This window comes from Pteropus alecto, unplaced genomic scaffold (genome assembly GCF_000325575.1).
Source record: "Pteropus alecto unplaced genomic scaffold, ASM32557v1 scaffold5, whole genome shotgun sequence".
Classification (NCBI taxonomy): Eukaryota; Metazoa; Chordata; class Mammalia; order Chiroptera; family Pteropodidae; genus Pteropus; species Pteropus alecto.
The window spans coordinates 29,106,288-29,126,427 of record NW_006441953.1 but is presented as its reverse complement, the minus strand read 5'-3'; the positions used below and the strand labels follow the sequence as shown (position 1 = coordinate 29,126,427).

Genomic DNA, 20,140 nt, shown 5'->3' with positions numbered 1-20,140 from the left:
CAGGAAGCAGGACCGTGAGCGAGAGGTGGGACTAGGACGTGTGGAGGCTGGAGAAGCAGCGGGTGACAGGTCCTCGAGGACGGTGCAGGGTCCAGGTCCACGAGGAAGGGCACGCAATGGCACTAAGGGCCCATCGGACGTGAGCTGTGGTAGAAACCAGACAACGGCTGTTTCTCACCAGCCGGGCGCAGCGCCCCACGTGCGAGAACAGAGGGCGGGGCAGAGGTTCGCCGGGTCATTTGGGGAGGGGCTGGAGGCGGGTCACGGCACGGCGTCTGTCCTGGGAAGGAGGTGGACAGGGACATGAGGGGCATAAGCGGCCGTGGAAACACGAGTGGATCAAAGGACTGTGGGTCCCAGTGGGGGTGAGGAGCGGTTGGGGCCGGGGTGCTGGAGGCAGTGGGAGGGCGGGCCATCACCATGCACGTGCCGCTACTGTGCGCCAAGTTCGTTCCCCAGAAACCTCCGTCCTCGCCCTTCCTAGCTGCACGCTCTTGTGCAGCCTGCTGGGCCCATGTGACCGTGGGTTCGTCCCTCTGTGAGGCGGGGGTCAGATAGGCTGCCCGGGCCTTGCGGGACTGCGGTGCAGTTAATGGGCGGGGAAACCAGGGACTGAACGGGAATCTGACTTCCATGCTCTACTCTGCAACCGCGTTCTTCCCTGAAAATCCTCAGCTGCCCACATTTCTCATTGGTTGTATTGTCTTTCTGAGTTAGAGCTGATAATGACAGTTTTTGGGGGTGCTTTCAAACATTCCGGTCCTTTGTGCAAGCAGGTTTATAGGCAAGTACCCCATGCTGACAGGTGACTGCATTTTCACGTGCTCGATCTCTTTCATATTCTAGCGACAGCCCTGTGGACATGACCCTCTCTCTCACGTAGGCCGGTAGAAAGCCCTGCCAAGCAACCCCCGCAGGTACTTCCCAATGGGCAGTGTCCAGGTAGACGCCAGCCACGCTGTAGAAGGGAGAACCCAGCAACGAGGCTGAGGCTGAGTAGCTCGCCCAGGACTGGGCCAGTAAGTGGCAGCCAGGATTCAGGCTCTGTCCTGATGGTTTTTGAAGCCACTGTCCCAGGATGGCCAACCCGAACCTGGTACCCATCCTTGTGGGGTGAGCCTTTGTTGATATTTTTATACCGCTATGGCCTTTAGATTAATGAAGATGCCGGAGGACACACACATATAGAAAGGCAACTTTCATTCACTCAATTAAATTATCATATGAGTTTCATATACAAATAAAATCTTTGTGTAAAAATACAAAATGCTATAAATTTCAATCATGTAAAAATGCAAAAATATTTGTATTATCATATATATATTTTCCCTTTAACATGACCAAAATGTACAGTCGTTGACCCAAAGTCCACCGGGTATCATGCCAGCTGAAGTCAGCGGGCTGGTTTCTCAAGCCTCCGGCTACTGTGACATGAGACCCCCCGCTCTGGCGTCTGTCCACGGTGGGCCCGCAGGCCTCGCTCCCAAACCTTGGGCTCAGGAGGCTTCCAGTGATCAGCAGGTCAGGAGGGGCACGGTCCCAGTGTCCCTGGGGGCTTAGGGGCCCCGGGAGTGGCCGTCTCCTGGCTGCTCCGCCCGGCTCAGAGCCGGCACCGGGGCGGGCTTCACTGGTCCAGCTCGTTTTCATTCTGCAGCGTCTTCATCGCTAGCCCCCAGAGGGTCATGCTGGAGAAAAACTGACCTTCCGAGTTCCTGTAAGCTGTGGCCGATGCCCGGCTGCCCAGGGGGTCGCCGCAGTGATTGTCCAACGCGGCCAGAGACGAGCGGGTCCCAGACATGCCGTCGGCCGGCAGCGGCCCGTCGCTGGGGGAGGCGTCCAGGGCCGCGTAGCCAAAGGCCTGCTGCTGCCCGTGCTGCCCCTGGGCCTTGGCGAGTTTGCCAGGGTCCAGGCGGAGCTTGTCCTGGTCACTGATGCCCTGGGGCTGAGCCGCGGACCGGAACTTGCAGTAGGAGCCGGCAGCGTGGTCCTCAAATTCTGTCACTGACTCTTCCACTGGGTGGCCGGGGAGCTTAACGGACACGGGCATCAGCGTCACGGCCACGTCTTGCGAAAACGAATCGGAGCTCTGCGACTTCTCGAGGTCGGAGGTCTCGATGGCCTGGGCGAGCTCGGCCAGGGCGTCCTGGCCGTCGTCGCCCGCCCTGCAGTGCATCGTCCTGTGCCGCCGCAGCACGGCCGAGCGCGTGAAGCACTTGCTGCAGATCTCGCACGTGTACGGCTTCTCCCCGGTGTGCGTGCGCACGTGCCTGCGGAGGTCGCCTGAGCCCCCGAAGCATTTTCCTGGGAAAGGAACAGGGCCCGTTTCAGAAGCGGGCATGCTGGGGGGCCGCCCCTTCTCGACCCTGCGCGGCTGGCTCTCCCGGAGCTGAGCCCAGCCCCGCCGCCTGCCAGCAGCACCCCCCGCCCAGTCCTGCAGCCTCTGGGCCAGGGCATCTCGGCCCAGCCTCCCAGCCTCCCAGCCAGCTGTGCATGCTGGGAACCCCTGTCAGCTGTTTACTCTTCCGTAAAAATGACATGGCCAATCTGTGATTTAGAAACATCTTTTCTGAAGGCACTTATGTGGTCAGCTTTCAACATAATTTTACACACATTTCTCCTGGTTCCATTTCCTTTCTCTGTGTATGTACATGATCGAGGTGGACGTTTCCACGATTAGAGCAGGGAAGAACAGAAGAGAAAAATCAGTAAATGACCTTATAAAAGTCATAAATAACGTCTTCCAAGGACTGAGGACAAACGGCACAACCATGTGCACATGTCTTTAGAACCTCTACCCTACCCGTAAGCCACTCTGTCTGAACTCAGTCTGAACTCAGCTAGCCCAGCAACCTGGGCTATCTAAAAAAAGCCTTTGAACAAAAGTAGATGTCAGTGCCCATGGGTTAAATTTTGGTCCCTTTTTTGTTTTCTGGTAACCTAAAAATAAAGGGCCTTTTAAAGTGAGAGGCAACAAACATTTATTTGAGATAAAAAAGAATAGCTATTTGGGAGGCACTGACTCAGGCGGAGACCCAAACAGTGTTCCGATCAGGAGGCCAAGGCGAGGGGCGAGCGAGGAGAAGGGGGAGCGGCACATCCACAGAGGGAGGCCGTTGCTGTCAGCGCAGATAACATCACATAGTGACGCTAATTCTAATGTTTTTGATTTTCGGTCCAGTAGCCATAACATCTGCTTTCTCGTTATCTTTGCAAACAGTGCTTTGGGACACAATGTTACTTTAAGTCCTGTCCCAAGGTTACTTTGCCTTGTTTTAACATTCCAAAGATTTGAGGCCTAAGCCTGCAAGGCAGCTCCCGCTCCATTTTAAAGTGGCTCCGATCTCATTATTTTCACATTTCCACATACGAAAGACTGAAACACACCAAAGCAACCTTTCTGTGTTTTCGCTTCTACACGGTGCCCAATGGCAAGCTCCGCTGCCCTCACTCGACACCACGGTAAGCGTTTCTGCAGTTTGCTGTATTGTTTTTACGACACATTTTATTCAGATATGTGGCATTTTATGGATCAGAAGCTTCGTAACTATTCCCCTGTGGATGCACATTTGGGCTGCTTCTACCTGTTTGCTACTATACCTGATGCTCAGTTGACATCTTTTTCATTCTTTCTGTACAATAAATTCTCAATAGTGAAATTACTAGGCAGAAGGGAAAAACCATTTTTAGGGTTCTTAATATGTATGAATTTTACTCATAGCAAGCAGAGTTCCCACAGAGAGGAGCAAGGGAGGCGTTCGCTCTCCCTCGGGTCAACGCACGTCCCCACCAGCAGGAAGGGAGCAAGAACGTTCTTTTCCGCCTACAGCACCTGGTCTTCCTGGGTGGTCTCCCATCCAAGTACAAACCAGGCCCGACCCTGCTTAGCTTCTGAGATCAGATGGGATCGGGGTTGTTCAGGGTGGCGTGGCCGTAGACTGCAAGAACATTCTTATGTGGTGGGTTCGCAATTTTTAAACAACATCCTAGCTCCCTTTCTCTCCCCCTTGTCCCCAAGCCGACCTGTCAGGGGCGGAAACCACGGTCAATGGGGTGGGGGAGGGGGCAGCGTGGGCTGCGCAAGAGAGAGCCCCGCCTCGCTCCCTCCTCCACAAGGGTCTTAGCGACAGTCCTAGCTGTGGTGGGAGGAGAAAATTTAAAGCTGACGGTTGTAATAATTTGGAACCGACACTTTATATTAGTGATTTGAGACTGCATTCGTGACTTAAAGTGATGCAATTTTATTTTTAAGAGTGATAGGAATAGCGCGGAGTTGCCTAAGTCTGTATCCAGGCGGTCTGTGTACAGTTTAATTGGGGGATGAAAACAGAGTTGTCTTCCGTTTACACCCAGAAGTCCTGCGCTATGTTAGACGCCGATCGCAATTGAATGAGCCTCTCTGAACAGCGCCCCCATTCCAGGCTTCCCGCAGCTGAACTCCGAGTGTTTCCCCCATTTGTTCTAAACAGGAAACCATAAAAAATGGTTCCTCACTCATCCAAAAAAATGGTTCCTCACTCATCCAACGTCAATTCTATTGACACTGTCAAGTACTCGTCACAGGTACGCACACATTCTTTAGAGACCGGAACACTGCGATGACAGGTAACAGGTGACTTCACTCGGTTTCCTTGTCCGTACAATAAAGTACTCTGAAACTGGGGGCTGTTAGCATCCCTCGGCTCCCTTGAGGACCCTGCTGTGTCAAACGCCCACAGAAGTCACCCTGGCTTCACAACACACAATGTCAAGAAGCCCTCTCGCGACCCCGTCGCGTGCTCCCGATGCTCCAGCAGGGTGACAGCCGGCAGCCCCCGCGCCCCGTGCTCGAGCACCTGGGGCTGCACCCCAGGCTCTCCTACACCCGCAACGGCCCACGCCCAGCGACCCGGACCAGCAGCGCACGGCCCCCGGACTCCGCCTCAGCCATCCGGGCACCTGGAGCACCCGAGGCCAGGTCTGGGCCTCGAAGGCCCTCAGTGAATGTCTGACACGTAAACGCAGGAGTGACAGAGTGAGGACCGCGTGACGAGGTAAGGAAACAGGATGGCTCCCGTGTCGCCTGCGAGGAAAGGGACGGTTTACCCGAGACGCCCAAGCAGACGGGCGGCCCGCCCGCCCCGGGCGGCCCAGGGACCAGCTGGTCTGTGGGTGGGAAACTCACCGCAGGCGGAACAGCTGTAGGGCCGCTCGCCCGTGTGCCGCACGCGGTGCTTGACCAGCTTCCTCTGCATGTTGAAGGACTTGCCGCACTCATCGCAGGTGAAGACCTTCTCGGCCGTGTGCGTCTTCTTGTGCTCCTTCAGGTTACTGAAGTTACTGAACCCTGCAGGGGCCAGACGGCTGTTCAGCTGAAGCGCTAAGGACATTCCCATCCGCACCATTCGAGAGCAAAAGGGAAACAGCTTTACCTCGGCCGCAGATGTCACACAAGTGTGGCTTCTCTCCCGAGTGGATGATGATGTGACGCTGGACATCGCCAGAGGCCGCAAACCTGCAACGTGAGTGGGAAACGCAGTCAGCAGCCTTTCCACTCACTGCAGATCCTCGGAACGGCAAGCCACGCCCCCAACGTCCTTTCGGCACGGAAGCAGAAGTGGCTGATTTCATTCCAAATATGCATTTAAAAAAATCTTTACTTCTTTCCTCTTTTGAATAGGAAAGTAGAGAATATTACCAGCATTGTACTTTTTGACACTTTTCCACGTGATTGCGTTAACCACCCCCTCCCCCACCAGACAGTCACTAGCTCGGCCCAGGCAGGAATCCACCGGGCCCTGGGGTCGGGGAGCCAGGCTCTGTGCTTTCCGCTGCCCTTGACAGGACAACGACATGCTGTGCTTTCGGGGCAGATGCGGCAGAGATGAGGTGAACGCACGCCTCACGGTTTCCACCCCTCTCCCCACTGCATGCCTTTCTTTTAAATAAAGTTCAAAAGCTTCCCATTTAAAACACCACGCAAAACAAGACATCCGGGACCAGAAGTGGCATCATCTGAAGCAGCGGGGGCTTATGCCAGGAGCCACCTGAAATGAGCAGCAGGCGACCCCGGGCACTGAGCCCGGCCTCCGGCGTTCAGGTAGCGACAGCGGGAAGGGAGGCACGCTAAGCTGGGTCGCTTTTCTTTCTTTTTTTTCCTACCATCTGCAGACAACTGTTTTCTTGGAACTGAATCGAAACTGGCTCCTCCCCCTGGTGTTCCCAGAGCACGTGTGGCGTCCTGCATCAGAGAACGCTGACTGTCTCTGTGGCCATCTCTCCCCTAGACTCGAATATAAACGTTTCCGAGGCAGAGGATTTACACTGTTAATGTTTATGTTCCCATCACAGCCCCGAGCACACAGTCGTAGGTGTCTGATACACGGTGAATGAACGACAGGTAAGTAAGCAGAGTAGCTGGGCTCCCGGTGAATGATCCCAGTGGGGGGGGAGGGGAAACGGGGCGGGCCTGCTGCGCGGAGGAGGGACGATGTCCTCACGCTGCGTCCCACCTCCAGAAGACTGCCACCAAGCCGATTCCTACTTCCCACGTCCAAACCCTACAGAGCCCTCGGGCTTGGCCCTGTCCTCCTGCTGCTGACGCCCACAGCCCCATGTGGGTGCAGGGCTGGGGCACTTTCTGCCCCCCTCTGCTGAAGTCTGCGCACTCAGGCTGCGAGGCTCACTTTCTCCACTGACAGGCACCTCCGTGGGGCATTCATCTATTTTAATAGCCATTTTTGGAAAGAATGGAAATTTTAGTATAAGATAATTTTGTTTCGTGAAAAATCCCCTTCCTGTCCTAGATTCTGTTTCTTATAATTAATGTCCTTTTCTTTTAGTTAGTCTCATGCTGAAGTCTGCGCACTCAGGCTGCGAGGCTCACTTTCTCCACTGACAGGCACCTCCGTGGGGCATTCATCTATTTTAATAGCCATTTTTGGAAAGAATGGAAATTTTAGTATAAGATAATTTTGTTTCGTGAAAAATCCCCTTCCTGTCCTAGATTCTGTTTCTTATAATTAATGTCCTTTTCTTTTAGTTAGTCTCACGAGTCACAGGACAGGCCCCGCGGGGGGCAGGGCTCGGCCGGTGCTCCTCGGGTAGAGCGAGCCTCCATGCGGCCTGTGCGGAGCCACAGCCGCAGACAACCCTGCTTTTCCAAGGGAGCCGAGCACGAGCCGCTCCCCGGGGACGACGCCCCGGCCCAGCACTGACCTCTTTCCGCAGATCTCGCAGATGTACGGTTTTTCACCAGAATGCCGACGTAAGTGAGTCTGCAGGTTACCCGCCTGCAAGGAAAGCAGAAGAAAAAGCACGTCAATGACGGAAGGTGTGCTTTTTTAAAAAAAGTTATTTACATTCAAACGGAAAACCGACAGATTTAGCCAGGTTCCCAGTCCAACTTCCCAGTGAAGACAACTCCAAGGGAGCCAGGTGCGTGTAAGGAGGTCAAGGCCCAATTCTACCTGGCAAGGGGCCCCCGCCCAGCGTCTCAAGTCTGCTCGGAGCAGAGGGCCGCACCTGAGCCCCTGGCCTGTCCCGTCTCAGGCGGGCCCTGTGCCGCTGCTGACACGGCCGACACACTGTGCAGGCTGCTGTGGTGGCCACTAAGCTTGTATGTTAAACAGATCCTGATGTATTATTTTATATATTTCTTAACTTCAACCCTCTATATGGAAGCATCGTTTGAAAAAAAAAAATAGCACTTGCACGTGGTTATTTCATATTGTTTCTTCCTGAAAAACACACTTTTGTTCATATAGAAGGTAAGACGTTTCCAAACGGTATGTTCTCTGGCGGTACAGCCAGTCTGCCTGCCAGGCTTGTGCACAAATGCAAATCAGGAGAGTCACAGCAGTCACTCCATTGCAGGGCCTTTATGTCCCAATTTGTGACATAAAGAATAACTGATTTAAATGGAGATCATAAAACCGACTTCCGTGTACTAATAGGAAGTTGATATTAAATTGCCTAAAGTACAGTGAAACAGACTGCAAATGCCTCAGGCATTAAAAAAGCTCCCGTCCAATGCTTCAGATTAGGCTTTGGAAACAAAAGCTTCCGTTGCTGTAAATTAATAGTCCCAAACTGTCATTCCCCATACTCAATTTTTCAGAGTATCTGTCAAAAAAAAAACCCTGAAATGAGCAAATACCCCAAGACTAATGATACACAGGCAATACGCACAAAATAAGCCAAAAAGGGAGAACAAACAGTAATACCCAAGTAATAAACTTGGCTTTGTAAACCTGCGAATGTCTAAAATAAAATGCAAAAGTAGTTCATGGTTGTAGGTTTGAAGATGGGTGTGAAGTGGAAATGTACAGGTGTTTTATGCTATAGAACATGGGTGAGTCTTCGTGTCTATTGGACTCCGGGAAACACTGCATTAGATTCTACCTTTTAGAATATGACAAACGTGGCTTAGAAAAAAACTCAGGTTTAGTTTAGATAACCAAAGAGAAAGAAGTTGGCAAAATATTGGGAAATACTCAGCTTTTAATAGAATGGCTATGAATAACAATAATAAAGTAACAAATGCCAATAGCAATACAGGTCTGGTCTCCCCAGGCCTTTACACACATTACCAAGTTACCCTTAGCAACTGGTATTACCATCTCCACTTTCTAGGAGAAAAACAGGTTCAGGTAAAGTGGTGGCTCCAGGAATAGGGCCAGGCCAGAAATTAATTTTGGTCTGAGTGAGGCTGACCTACGAGAGGGGAGGCCTGAGCGCATGCACGTTTCTGTGAATACACGAGCTCGTGCGGAACACTCCGCACACTCCGCGTGACAAACGGTCTCTCCGCCATTCCGGAAACGCTCCCTGGAGTTAAGATAATGCAGCCCTGACTGTTTCAAATCGGCCGCTTCCAAATTTCAGAAAAGGTCATCAGTTATTTAACGATTCCAACAGCACCATCTGCTCAATGAGAGCCCTCATTTTGAGCTATTTTGTAAACTATGTATTATCATTGAAATTCAGTCTTTGAATTTTCTTAACAAAGCTGCGTTTTTCCTTTTTAAGTGTAACAATTAGTTTCCCAAGCAAATACAAATAGTCTTCCATTCGATATTATAATAAGCGATATGTAAATAATTTTTTAATGTTTCCTTAGTTAATAGTGGAAATGTATAATGAAAATAATTAACTTTTCCCCAGATAAAGGGACCATATTAGTCTAATAAGTATTATAAAAAGCACACCCCCCGCTCCCCCCGCACGCACAGCAGGAGGTAAGTGGCGATCCTCAGGCTTCAGATTCTCATAGGATCACCGGCCCCTGCTGCCACCAAGGTTGGGGGCCACCGCTCTAAAGTACGGCATGACTCTTACTTCCTGAGATCTGGGCAGATGATGTTTGAAATTATATTAATCCACGTATATTCTGTGGTCGCGATCTAGGATGATAGTAGTTATTTAGAGTCGATGTCCCATTCTGCCTTCCGATTGATTATTAAGGTTGTGGTTAACTTGTTTAAAAGACTAATTGCATTAAATACTAAATTGAGCAAACAGCATAAAAGACCAATTCTTATTGATAAAACTGTTTTCAAACCTTTGAATTTCCCAGAAGGGAAAATATTTACAAACTCACTTCCACTGAACACTCTGGCATCTACAGAGAGCACTCGGATCCAGGCACCACAAACACTTACTCCAGTTCCCCATGAGGGATGTCGGCAGGTGAAGGGTAGGTGGGCGTGACTGAGTTATCTCTGTTACGTAATGAGATGGCTGCTCTCCCTGCCTACCTACTTCCAGGTGTAGCCAACGCGCACCTGTCTTCGGGGCTCCCCTGAGCAATCTCTTACTCCATTCATATCCACATCCCGAACACCCCTTTCCCGCAGAAATGACTACTCTCGCTCTTGCCCATACTGTCCCCTGGACATGTTTCCATCACGGTACAACATTTTGTTGTACTTTATTGTTTATAGGACCATTTCCTCCTCTAAACATTAGGCTCCTCAAAGCCTTATTCATCTTTGTCCCCCAGCACATGGCAGAGCCCCTTGGACACTGTGGGCTTGCAACAAACACATACTGAATGAGTTTTTTGAGTCTTGGCTCACAAAAATTTTACGATTTCACTATGAAATAAGACAGCAATATACATCTGAAAACCATGACACACAACTTTATATTCATAAAAATCTGACGAAAACCAGACACTGAAGGAGGAGGGTTTCCATAGTGTCTGTCAGACAGGGGGCCATGGGCGACTCAGGGAGAATGCAGGGCGGGGTCTGAAGCCCTAGTCCCCGACCTCAGCTGCACGGCAAAAAATGCCATACTAAAAACGCCCCCCCCCGACACCCCCAAACCCACGGCCAGAATCCCCGAGGGTGGGCCCGGGGGCAGTGCGGGGAAGAGGCCGAAGGCGGCCAGACGCTCAGGCATCTGGTTTCACGTCCCTGGGTTAGCGATGAAGAGCACAGAAGGGCTCCGAGCAGGGGACAGAATGTAAATCGTCACCTCAGTTCACATGTATACTGGGCTTTCTGGTCCGTTTTTCATTTAATCCCACATCACAAAAGACTAAAACAGTGAGTGTGCTGGGGGTGCGGGTGGAACACAGGCCTGCAGGAGCAGAGCCCGAGGGGACAAAGGAGGTGCCCGCAACAGGCGAGGAGGTCACGCTTCCTGAGGCTCATTTACAAGTACTTAATCTCACACACTCTACTCCATCAACCATCTTGACATCCTTGTTTTAAGATAAGGAGGCTGAAGTGCCAAGAGGTTAGGTCGTTTGCCAAGGTCACAGAATATAAGCCAGAGGCAGGCTCAAACCAAACGGTCTGGCTCTGAGGCCAGCTAAGCTGGCATGCCGTAGACTGCCAGCTAGACGGATGCCCAGCTCGCTCAGCGTCGCCCTGCTGACCGCTCAGAGCTGCTAGGCGGTCCCCTGGATGTGGAGTCAGGCATGGCCCCCGCCCACACTGACAAAACGTGGTGAGTATGCGGCAGGGCGCGGGACGGGTGAAAGCCATTAGGGCTGCGGGTCTGGATGCCGGGAATGAAGGCGGCGGCTCTGCGGGAACACGCCCGAGACGGCGCTGCTCTGTGCTCAGCGGAGCCCGGCTCCCGCTCTCGGCAGACCCCAGGTCCCTACTCCTGATCTGGGCCTGGCCCGAAAGGCCCTGCCCCAGCGAGACAGCATTGGCACGGGTCCGCCGCTCCGGACTCCACCGTGTTGTGTAAGCGCCTGGATGGTGACCGGTTCCTTGCAGGACTGTGCGCCTGCCCCGCGACCAGCTTCTGTCCTGTCTACTCCTGGAGTGCCGGGGCCCCGCCCAGGGCAGGTGACCGGTCACCTTCTGTGTCAGAGGGAAAAGTAGGTTCCCACAAACCTCTGTTCAGAACTTCCTCTGAAACATTAACTCCCCAGGCTCCTCTAGGCCTAGCGCCCAGATCAGCGGACAGCCCACAGCAGGGGACAAACACTGGCTGGATGAGAGGGTCGGTACCCGTCGGCCGCTAAATGACAGTAAGAGCGGGAAATGAATGTTGTTTGGTCTGTTTTCCGACGGCCTAACATCTACGGCCCCACCTAGAGTAAGAGACGTTTGCCTCGGATGCAGCCCCGCATCACGAGCAGCCTCCGGAGCACGTTCAAACGGTCCGCTTCATTCATGGAAGAGAAGATGCCAGGATGGGACCTGTCCTGCGGGCAGTTAACTGTGAGAGCGCACGTGCTTCTTAAAAATGGTATTTTTTTCCAATAAACTAGAAATTTGTTTTCTTGAAAATCGTTTTCTCCTGATCTAGTCTGAAGTCTTTTAAGTTACACATATCCTCAGAGGCCTCTCTCACGACGCCAAAACTGTCTTATTTGTCATAAGAATCAACACTGGGTTTCAGGTTTCCAATTATTAACAATAAATAAGAGTATTCCCACCTGAGAGAAATGTTTCCCACAAATGTTACATTCAAAAGGTTTCTCACCTAAAACAAAACAAAACGACTTGTAAAATCATTCTTATTACTTGCACAGTAATTGTTTACAGTGTTTACACCATCTCCTGTGTCCACCATTCCCAGCAGAGCATTGCGTTCATCGTAGGGGCGCGGGCACGGGGACTCCACATCCTCGTCATCGTCACCGTCACCCTTACATGACAGGCGGAGATGATCAAACTGAAATCTAGTTACTTTTTTCCAAAAAATCAAATTGTTCTCCGAATATAAATGTTGAAGTCAAACTTATTTAGCTGCATTCAGACCCTCCCCGGGTTTTGAACAGTCTGTTTGGTTGAAAATCAAATGTGAGTTTTTGTGCTAAACGGCACAAACTTGCTCGCCTGTCCTTCCGCCCACTCCTGCACTGGGCCAGGGCCCATTCGCACCCACCAGCTGTGAACAGGGCCAGCCCCCAACAGCGTGGGGCCCCCTTCCCCTCCCTCTCAGCCTCGGCTGAACATGCCAACGAGAAACAGGTGTCGTGCTGGGAGATGTGTCCCCTGCTGGCTTCTTAGCCACCTCTGCCTTTAGGAACTGAACAATGACGTCTGAGTACAGACTAGGCTGCAGAGAATGGAACTCTACTACAAAGAAGCCATGGCGGCCTGATTATGGTCTCTAGAAAATGATACTTTAAAAGTATACGTCGAGGCACCGCCTTTAATACAGACAACTCCAGTACACAGACTCACGGAAGACCAAGGGTTCCATTCTCCCATTACCTCACACGAGTGGCTTTGTTAAGATTCTCTTTAAAAAGCAACACCATGTTTCCCTTCGTCCTGTACTGCTGGGGCTTGCGAGCTTTCTGGGCTCCTGCCAGGACACTTTTATTTTGATCTTTTCCTGAAACTGTTTAATGGCTTCCTCAAGGATGGGGTGGGCGGGAAGCTTTTGGCTCTGAATAGTTATGAGCATATTAATTCTGTATTTTGGGACAATGTTTACGTCTGAAACCATCAGGATAATGAGAATGTAAGTTGAAGCCCCCATTATGAAATATGAGAGCTTGAAAACAGAGGTCACCAGCTACGAGGCTCACAGGTGGCTGAAGTTAACAGCCCTGCTCCAGTGGCTCTCGATCTGTTTGCTCTCAGGACCCCTCAGCCCCTTAACAGAGGACCCGAAAGAGCTTTAAAGCTCAACAGATAACTTTCTCAAATAAAAGTGATAGTGGTCATTAGGCTCTAAGAGATTTAAGCAAGCAGAATGACCTAAATTAAGTTTTTTTCAAGGCAAAACTGAGTCGATGATACTGCCTCCATATGGAGTAATTCTGAACTACTAGTAATAATAATGAGAGCACTTTATATTCAAATACATTATAGTTTATCGAGGGCTTTCATAAACATTTAGTCATCTTAACAATGAGTGTGGATGGTAAACACCTAGGCAAACTAGGAATCAAAGTGATAATAGACGTCACAGCCGTAACTGCAGTTACACGAGCACTTTCAAAGCGGTTATTTTGGAAGCATCGTGCAGCACACCGCTTCTCATGTCTATAAGACAACTGCCATTCAGTCATAATGTGTATTAGAGGCATCTTGTTTAAGTGCAGGAAAGAAAGTAACATGTAAGAACTGTGTAAGTAATTGTGTAATATGTAACATATAAATATTGTATAACAAAACATATGTAGTGCATAATACTTTTTAAAAAGCTTCCGGAAAAAAAAGGAACTTTCTTTAAATGGGAGGAGGTACAAATTAAGGTAATAAAACTCTGAAAATTCAATGTTCAAAATGGAAGCATTTTCATTTGAAAATATCAAATGGTTAAAGCTAATCTTTATTAAAAAGCTTACTTCTCAAATCAATTTTTAAAATCTGATATTCAAATTACTTTCCAGAGAACTTTTCGAATTACTCAAATTACCCTACATTATGCTTTGAAAGAAGACACTCAATCTAATTCTAAAAAGACAACTGAATACAGCTTATCTGTTTTAGAATTAATTTGAAATTTTCAATGCAGCAAAATAATTTACTATACTTCTTTAGAGATGGAAAGTTCATCATGTAAGTCCATAATTAGAGTAAAAAAGAAAAGGGTGACATCTTTCTAAATTGGCTCCATAAAAGCATTTCTAGAACTTTGAAATGATTAAGCAGCATCACCAAAAATATAAAATAAAAAGTCGCTAATGCACCTTGATTTTTTTTTTTTTGGTAAATATCAATGACATACATCATGAAGCGATGGCAAAACTTCTTACAAAAACAGGAGCAGGCAGGAGCGTCGGACCGTCTGCATTATTTCCTCTCCTTCTGCCTGCGGGTACTGAATCAGTGTACCTGTATGAGACCGTTTGTGAAGCTCCAGGTTGCTCGGGTGTTTAAAAGGTTTCCCGCACAATTCGCACGCATATTGTTTCTGTGACTGAAGCGTCGGGGACCGGTCTTCTAGTGCCACAGGGTCTTCGGGCCTCTCCGTCTCACTAATGCAATTAAAATTCTCGGAACTGACAAAGTCTTCACTTTCTTTTTCTTCGGCTCTCGGGCTGCCAGCTTTCTCGACAGTGTTTTCGCCGGCAGGTTCAGTCCTCTTTGTTAAGCCGTCATCCGGCTTGGTTTCCGACGTCTGCTCTGCAGATTTCTGTGACTTCAGGAAATTGAGCTTCTTCAGGTGAATGGCCTTCTTGAGCCTCATCTGTTTGGCGGGTGGTTGGCACAGGCTGTGTGACTCGGGGTCCGGGGCACACTCAGATCGACCGACGGCGCAAGGCTGCTTTCCCACGGCGGCGGGGTCCGCGGGCGTGCCGAGCGCGAAAGGCTGCTCAAGCCTCCTCTCGGGACCCGGACGTGTGGCCTGCTTACAGTACTGCTTACTGTACAGGTTTCTGAGTTTGTAGTAGTAGTTTGGCTGTCTGCAAGGCAGGTCTGCGCAGCTGCCGTCTACGGGGTTGGTGGCTTGTTTTGCTGTTTCGCCTGTAGGGTGGTGGACGTTAACTGACGGTGGCGCCTGACGGTGTGACTCCCCCAAGACTTTACCGTGCTGAACACCGGCCGGACACTCCTGCAGTAAGTGCGGAGAGCAGTTTTCAGTTATGACACAGTCAGCGTCAGGAGCCAGGGCGCTCTGCAGGGGGAATGTGCTGTTACAAGGCGTGCCGGGTGGCTGGTCCGCGGCGGCCGACTTTAAAAAGGCATGGCACAGATTCAGAACGTTCTGAACCTGCAGACACTGTGCGATGTCCAGCATCACTTGCACGTTGTCCTGGCTGAGATCCAGACGGGACGTGTACATAAAGTCCAGGATCTGCCCGATGCCGCTCACGTTTTTAATATCCAAGTGGAAGACGTCAGTCTTCTGGCCTGACGAGTTCTGAAAGAGGCTCCTGGGAAAGAGAAGATGCTAACGATTCACACGTGCCAACTACTTTTTCTTACGAATGCTATAACTATCATTAATAAATGCCAAGGTGTTAAATATGCTCTAATCCTTTAAAAAATTTGGCAAGCCACTCGATAAAACAATTCAGATGAATTAGTGTTGAATATCTAAACTTCCAAGTAATTCTCAAAGTAAAATTTTAAAACATATTCATTGCTTTGTTAAAATGTAATTACTCATACATATTATTAATTGCATTTACATTTAGAAAACTAAAGGACACATGGTTCAGTATTCATATTTAGTCTGACAAATTATAGATTTCAGGCCATAAAACACAAAGATATTTCCATTTTGAAGTGCCTTAAAAAAGTCTAAAAATAAAAATAGCTATCATAAACCAATCCTTGATAATACACTCATTTTAATTTTTTAATTGTGGTAAAATATAATGTTAAACACTTAACTGAATGGTAAATTCGGTGGCATTAAGTACATTCTCCTTCTTGTGCGACCGTCACCACTGTCCATTTTCAGAACTTTTCATCATCCCAAACAGAAACTCTGTCCGCATTCAACAGTGACCCCCACCCACCCGTGCCCCCCCCAGCCCCGGTCCGCCCCCTGGCGGCCACCATCCCAGTCTGTCTCTATGAATGTGAGTACTCTAGGGACCTGATACACACTCATTTTGTAACCAGTAATTTATCTAGCTGTCCGAGGTTGTTTTTCAGCAACCCAACGGCCCATAAATCAGCAGTGAGAAAAGCCCTATGAGTTAATGAAGGAAAAAAGGCACCAGAAAGGCCACACACTTTACTCTGGGCACACGTCAGATTCATAGGTGGAGGAGTCTGTACTCTGCAAAAACACCAAGCTGAGGGAGGGAAGTTGTCTTGCAGGTTTGTCGAGGACATTTCATCAGATGTAGTCACCTGCTTCCCCAAAACAGACTTTAGTTCTGTTCTTTCTCCAGGAAAGTACAAACTAGAAGTGGGGTGGGGAAAACTCAAAACGGCCAAGGTATCACAAGAGCCAAGCCCGCTGCCCTGGGAAGACAGAAGCAGTAGGCCACGCCCGAGTGTGGACCACTGTGCACACAGACAGCGGTGTCGCCAGCCTTCGCGAGCTGAGCTGGCACAGCGTGTGCTGGCGGCCTGTGCAGAGGCTGGGATGGAGCCCGGTGAGCCGGGACCATCCGGGAAAGAGCAGACCCTGTTCCGGGCAGTGCTCACTGGAGCGGGAAAACAGTACGCATTTCAGGAGGGGAAAACGGTACTAAAAAGAGGAAGCTGCACAGCTGGAGAGAGAGAGAAATCCTGCTCATCAGAAAATGCATGTAGAACACTTACCTCTAATGATAAAATAACAGAAGTACTATTCATGATATTACTATTTGTAAATAAATCTTTCACGCAGGCAAACATGATGATGGGGAAAAGTACACTGAGTTCAAATCTGTTTCCTTGGAAGAGCCAAAGGAGAAACAAAAACTAAAATGTTTAAAGAAAACACAAAGTAGCATATAAGACGCTTCCCCTCTCTGATTTATTACAGAGACGTTCTTACCAGGAATTTTATTCCTCAATCTTTTTATCCTAAAAGAATAAGAAATATATAGAGAGGACAGACATTAATTAGAATGAGTATAATCAAAGTATCAAAATTCTTTCCATTGCCCCAAATGTATTTTAGTTAAAAGGCTCTTTTCCACTCAGATTACCGTAAATACAAAAGCAAAAATCCCACAATGCGCTACAGAACAAGAGTGAAATTTGTGGAGAAAATAAAATTTAGTCAAAACATTTCCATGCTAGAAGAGCTTTCTCTCCGTAAAATTAGAAGAAGAAAGTCTAAAATACGTACCTAAAATACTGACTGAATGCTGCTAGAACATTCTTATGTGCTTTAAAGCAGACGCCTTTCACCACCAACATACAGTCACAAAGCAGGCCTTGAATGCGCTGCTCGTGCAGCTGCTGGAGGAGGTGGCAGCTGTGCGTAGCGACTGGGTCCATGCTCGACCACTCAGGGGACCTGTGGCGAAGAATGTGGACAAACGGTGACACTCAGCAGCATGACTGGAAACCGAACGGCACCGACACCTGCTGGCTGATGTGTAGTTTACGGCCGTGATTCTGTGGCACGACAGTTTAAAAGACAGATGAACGAACCTCATGCTGCTGACGGAACCATCTGCGGTGGCGAAGCGTCCCACAGGGACACTGTTCAATGCAGGGGCCACTGAGCACGTGGGACGTGGCTAGTGTGAGCGAGGAACTGGACATTTAACTTAATGACTTCATTTATACTTAGTCACCACATCTGACAGTGCAAACATGGAACACGACCATGCGCTTTTTTGTTTCTACTTGGGAATACTTCATTGAAAACACACACATATATCAACACTTATGAGGTTAGCAAAAAGCCAACTGGAAAAGAGCAAATCAATATTTATTGATACTTGTATATGGGGCACTGAAGAAAGCCTATCTGGGGAGATAAGAAACAAGTCAAAATGAACTACCACCACCAGACAACCACAGAGGCGGCATCACAAAGCAGCGAGCCCACTCGCCGGCCCGCCCGGCCGCTCGGCTAAGGCACTACTGTAGCAGAGACTGAAGGGGGTGAGGCCAGGGGCCGTGGGTACCTGGGTGGAAACACCAGCGAGCAGCAGTGTGGTGAGGCCAGGTGAGAGGCAAGACGTGATGGGGGCGGAGGGTGGGGTGGGAGGGTGAGCAGAGAGTCACCTAGGGCCTCGTGGGCCCTTTCAAGAACCCTGACAGGGCTGGGAATGAGACAGGGAGGCATCGAGGGTACAGAAAGTTTCATCATGCGACGTCTATTTATAGACTGGCCAGTTCTAGGGCTAAAACAATGATCAAAATACGTCAGGTCCCCACCCTCATGACACTCAATTCCAGGGAAGGAAACACACACACACACACACACACACGTACAGGACATACGACTAAAGGAAACAGCTTGAGCTAGACACTGAATACACAGATAAGACATGGGTTCTGAGCTTCGTCTAGTAAGAGATGATTTATGGAGGAACACAGGCACACCCCACTTTACTGTGTTTCACAGATGTTCTGTTTTTACAAACTGGAGGCATGACCCCCACCAGCAAAGAGATGGCCACGTGCTTTACTGAGATACTCGCTTTACCGCAGTGGCCTGGGACCGAGCCTGCCCCAGCTCCGAGGTGCGCCTGGCGAGGGAGAAATGCAATCAGGCTGGGAGGAGACTACGGAGGCAACGTGGCAGTCTGGGATGCTAAAAACCTGAGAGGCCACTACCTGCTTTATCTGCTCTCATTCTCAGTGCATAAGCATCACTAAACCACAAAACCAAAACCTAAGCTTTTTAACGTTAGCCCCTACTTCCCTTAGTGGTAGTAACGGCAGTAGTAAGGAATGGTAGTAACGTTACTAGTGGTAGTAACAGCAGTAGTAAGGAATGGTAGTAACGTTACTAGTGGTAGTAACGGCGGTAGTAAGGAGTGCCTAACCTCTTAGTCCCAGGTGTGTAGCCAAAATAAACTACCAGCGGATCCCCAAACAAGCAGTGCTCCTGGCCAGCGCTGGAGGCCCAGCCCACTCTCACTGGCTATGTGACTTTGGGCAAATGACTTCTCCATGTCCTACCTTCCTCACCCTATCTCACAGGTTACTAAGATTAAATGTGACAGCCCAAGGGAACAATGAGAATAGCAATGGGCACAGGTAAGTAGTCAATAAATGTTACCCTAATGTATCCTGGAGAGCCTATTAAAAATGCAGATTTCTGGACCCGGCCCAGAGCATGGTTCGGTCAGCTGAGCATGGGGCCCTGGCTTCTGCACTGGAAGCACCTAGGCTTCTGAAGCGGGGAGAACTGAGCACCTCTGCCTCGCTCTCGCCCCAAAAGCTTTTGGTTCTGGTACTTGCCATCCTGAAAATGCTTTGTTTACTCCTGACTTTCCCACCTTCCAGAGGTGGCCCACTCCCCTCTCGGGGCTCGGCTGAGCTATCACCGACCCCAAGACGCCCTTCCGGCCATTCACACACGTTCCCGCTTCCCCAGTGTTCCTCCTCAAGTCTGACTTTGGGGTCACTCCCCTCGCTCTGACAGAGCCTGCTCCACACTTCCCCAGGCGACTTGTCGCTGTGCTCCGTCACCTGTCTCCGACTCTGCTGTGAGCTCTGAGGGCACCATCTCACTGGTCTTCGCCTGGCACGTACTGACACCTGGCCACTGGAACCCACGCTCGCTAAGTGGTGCCGCTTAATGATGGTTAGCAACGTTTGCTACTTATGTCTTTTTGATCCTCTGTCCATTCCCCACAACAGCTCCCGCAAATCCTTTCCATTCTCTCCTTCCTCCCTCATCCACACGAATGACTGATGCTGACTTCGCTCAGAAGGCTGGACCCGTGGATAACCTGATAGAAGCCGACTGCCTTTAATTCCGTCTCAGCTCCAGATTTCCCTCCCGCCCCTCCACCAACCCCTTCAGCCTCACACGACGGAGTGTGCGTTCTCTCTTCCAAAGCAAACTGCCCTTCTCCCCCTGATCCCATCCCCTCTTGCCTCCCCCAGGACTCCTTCGTCACCGCCCCTCATCGCTTCGATTGTCCTCCACTGGCTCACCAGATCCCGACAAACACACCGAGATCACCCCATGTTGAAAAAAGGCAAAACAGAATGGGACAGCCGGCCGCACCCAGCAGGTGCATCCACGCACAGGCCTGTCTTTCGCAATTTCAGAACCGCAGTCCACACATCCCACTTCACCTTCTTATTGCTCCTTTTTCACCTTGCGACCTTGCCGCCCTTCTCGCCATGAAACAGACTCCCCCCCCCCCGCC

The 20,140-nt window shown here is 49.9% G+C and overlaps 1 protein-coding gene and 1 pseudogene across 5 annotated transcripts in view; both read right to left on the bottom strand.

Moving 5' to 3' along the window:
• Window positions 1-1,301: 1,301 nt before the first annotated feature.
• The window catches only part of ZBTB49 (zinc finger and BTB domain containing 49), a 22,014-nt gene continuing 3,175 nt past the window's right edge, over window positions 1,302-20,140 (bottom strand). The window contains exons 1-9 of one of the 5 annotated variants that reach the window (XM_025051790.1): window positions 17,146-17,281; window positions 16,849-16,877; window positions 16,632-16,744; window positions 14,241-15,283; window positions 11,882-11,928; window positions 7,195-7,268; window positions 5,409-5,491; window positions 5,162-5,323; window positions 1,302-2,301 (exon numbers count right to left, since the gene is read on the bottom strand). In XM_025051790.1, coding sequence (XP_024907558.1) covers window positions 1,625-2,301; window positions 5,162-5,323; window positions 5,409-5,491; window positions 7,195-7,268; window positions 11,882-11,928; window positions 14,241-15,192 — 1,995 coding nt within the window. In that variant the 5' untranslated portion in view covers window positions 15,193-15,283; window positions 16,632-16,744; window positions 16,849-16,877; window positions 17,146-17,281 and the 3' untranslated portion in view covers window positions 1,302-1,624. The other 4 variants (XM_015595000.2, XM_015594999.2, XM_006918994.3 and 1 more) reach the window with 4 other exon arrangements.
• On the bottom strand, window positions 3,818-3,936 carry LOC112485673 (annotated as a pseudogene).